Source organism: Octopus bimaculoides, chromosome 2, assembly GCF_001194135.2.
Source record: "Octopus bimaculoides isolate UCB-OBI-ISO-001 chromosome 2, ASM119413v2, whole genome shotgun sequence".
In the NCBI taxonomy this organism is placed as follows: domain Eukaryota; kingdom Metazoa; phylum Mollusca; class Cephalopoda; order Octopoda; family Octopodidae; genus Octopus; species Octopus bimaculoides.
The window spans coordinates 87,881,722-87,883,416 of NC_068982.1; the positions used below are offsets into that span (position 1 = coordinate 87,881,722).

Genomic DNA, 1,695 nt, shown 5'->3' on the forward strand with positions numbered 1-1,695 from the left:
TATTATATGGATGTTGTGAAATCCAACCGGTTTTCGCTATTTAAATTAGCTATTCAAGGGACATTGTACAGTAATTAGTTCTCGTGACAGAGGGGTTTCATCATTTTGGATGTTTGAAGAATAAGAAGAAAGAGTTTAGAGAGTGAACCAAGGGGAGCAACAGGTGGCAAGGGGGACAACTGGCTACTTAATAGATTTTTTTAATAAATGGTCAAAGTCGTATATTGAGGTGTGGTCTGTACTTTTGTATAAACAGGTTTTCCTTGTTTAGGCGTTCTTGTACTGAGATTGAATCTTTGCATTGGTATAATGGGAAGATATGAAAATTTGGCGTTTTTTTGTTTGCGCATCTCAACGTGGCCGCTCAGTGCTATCTGCATATATTGAGGTAAATAAATCTGTTCTTAGTACAGCGTGACTCTGCGTCTCAAAGTAAGGCTCGTTTGGCCCACATAATTGTGACCACAACCTGAGAAGGTTAGGACATAGATTAGGTTGTGGGAAGCACATGTGGATTTGGTCTTAATTGAGAATTTTGTCCTTCCCAAAAAATCTATTTTAGCGTACTTCCATACTTTAAGATTACAGAAGTCATCGGATGCCAGAGGTTTATGGCTGAGTTTGATGTCAGTGTTTTGAGCACTTCTGCTTATTGATGGGTGTATACTCCTGCATTTCATTCACATTTCTAAACGTTAAGCTACATTCTGTTTGGATTCACTGATACTCTTCAGTCTTTGCAAAAGATTCTGATTTTAGTAACTACTTCATTCCGTTGTTGATGATGTCCAATTTCCGCTATTCTATCTCCTCATTCTCTAAAAACATTATTGCTATTCTTATTGCTGATATATCTATTGTTGATGGTATTGTTGCTATTACTCAGTCATTAGAGAATGTTTACTATATATCGTTTCTGCAAGAAACAATACATCAATTATTATTGATGCTGATGCTGTTGCTGTTACTTCAAGATGTATTTACATTGATGGCATTTGGTTTTTACGTTATTGTAGGCAAGTGTTCAAATAGTATTATTATTTTGCCTGTTACAATACTGCCCGAGTTTGGAGGCGCCATGCTTCTTGCTTATTCACTAATGAAAATTAAAATGTCTTATCAGCTTTGCTCTTTTAAAAGGTGTTTTAAGTTTATTAAAACGTTTTACTGATCAGTGGTGTAAAGAAAAAACAACTCAAGCCTATTCGATAAAGAACCCTGTCTTCAGTGTGGAGCTGTAAAAATTTGCCTGTGTCATCCGTAATAATATATATAACTAAATGAAAATTAAGACAAATAACTAAAACGTGAATTTAAAATATTAAAAACACAATATAAATGATTATGATAATGATAATAATGATATGAACGTTATTGAGTTTTCGGTTTTTAATACTGATTTCAATAACAATTGTAAAAATTTAATCAATATATTACCATGGTTTCAAATTTTGACACAAGGCCAACAGTTTTAGAGAAATCAGAATTCAGCCGGTATCTATGTTATCTTCTCTAAAAGGATGAAAGGCAAGGTCAACCTCGGTGATATTTTAAATTCAGAACGTAAAACACTGGAAGAAATGCAGAAAAGTAAGCATTTTGTTCGATATGCTAATGATTCTGCCAGCATACCGCCATTAATCTATATATTATGCGGATTTCAAACTTTGAAAGATGGGGTATATATATATATAT

At 33.8% G+C, this 1,695-nt stretch overlaps 1 protein-coding gene across 1 annotated transcript in view; it reads left to right on the forward strand.

Annotated features, from left to right (window-relative positions):
* Positions 1-1,695, forward strand: part of LOC106875763 (villin-1) — a 158,675-nt gene that overhangs the window by 92,302 nt on the left and 64,678 nt on the right. The window contains exon 12 of the mRNA XM_014924026.1: positions 735-976. Coding sequence (XP_014779512.1) covers positions 735-976 — 242 coding nt within the window. The remainder of the gene's footprint in view (positions 1-734; positions 977-1,695) is intronic.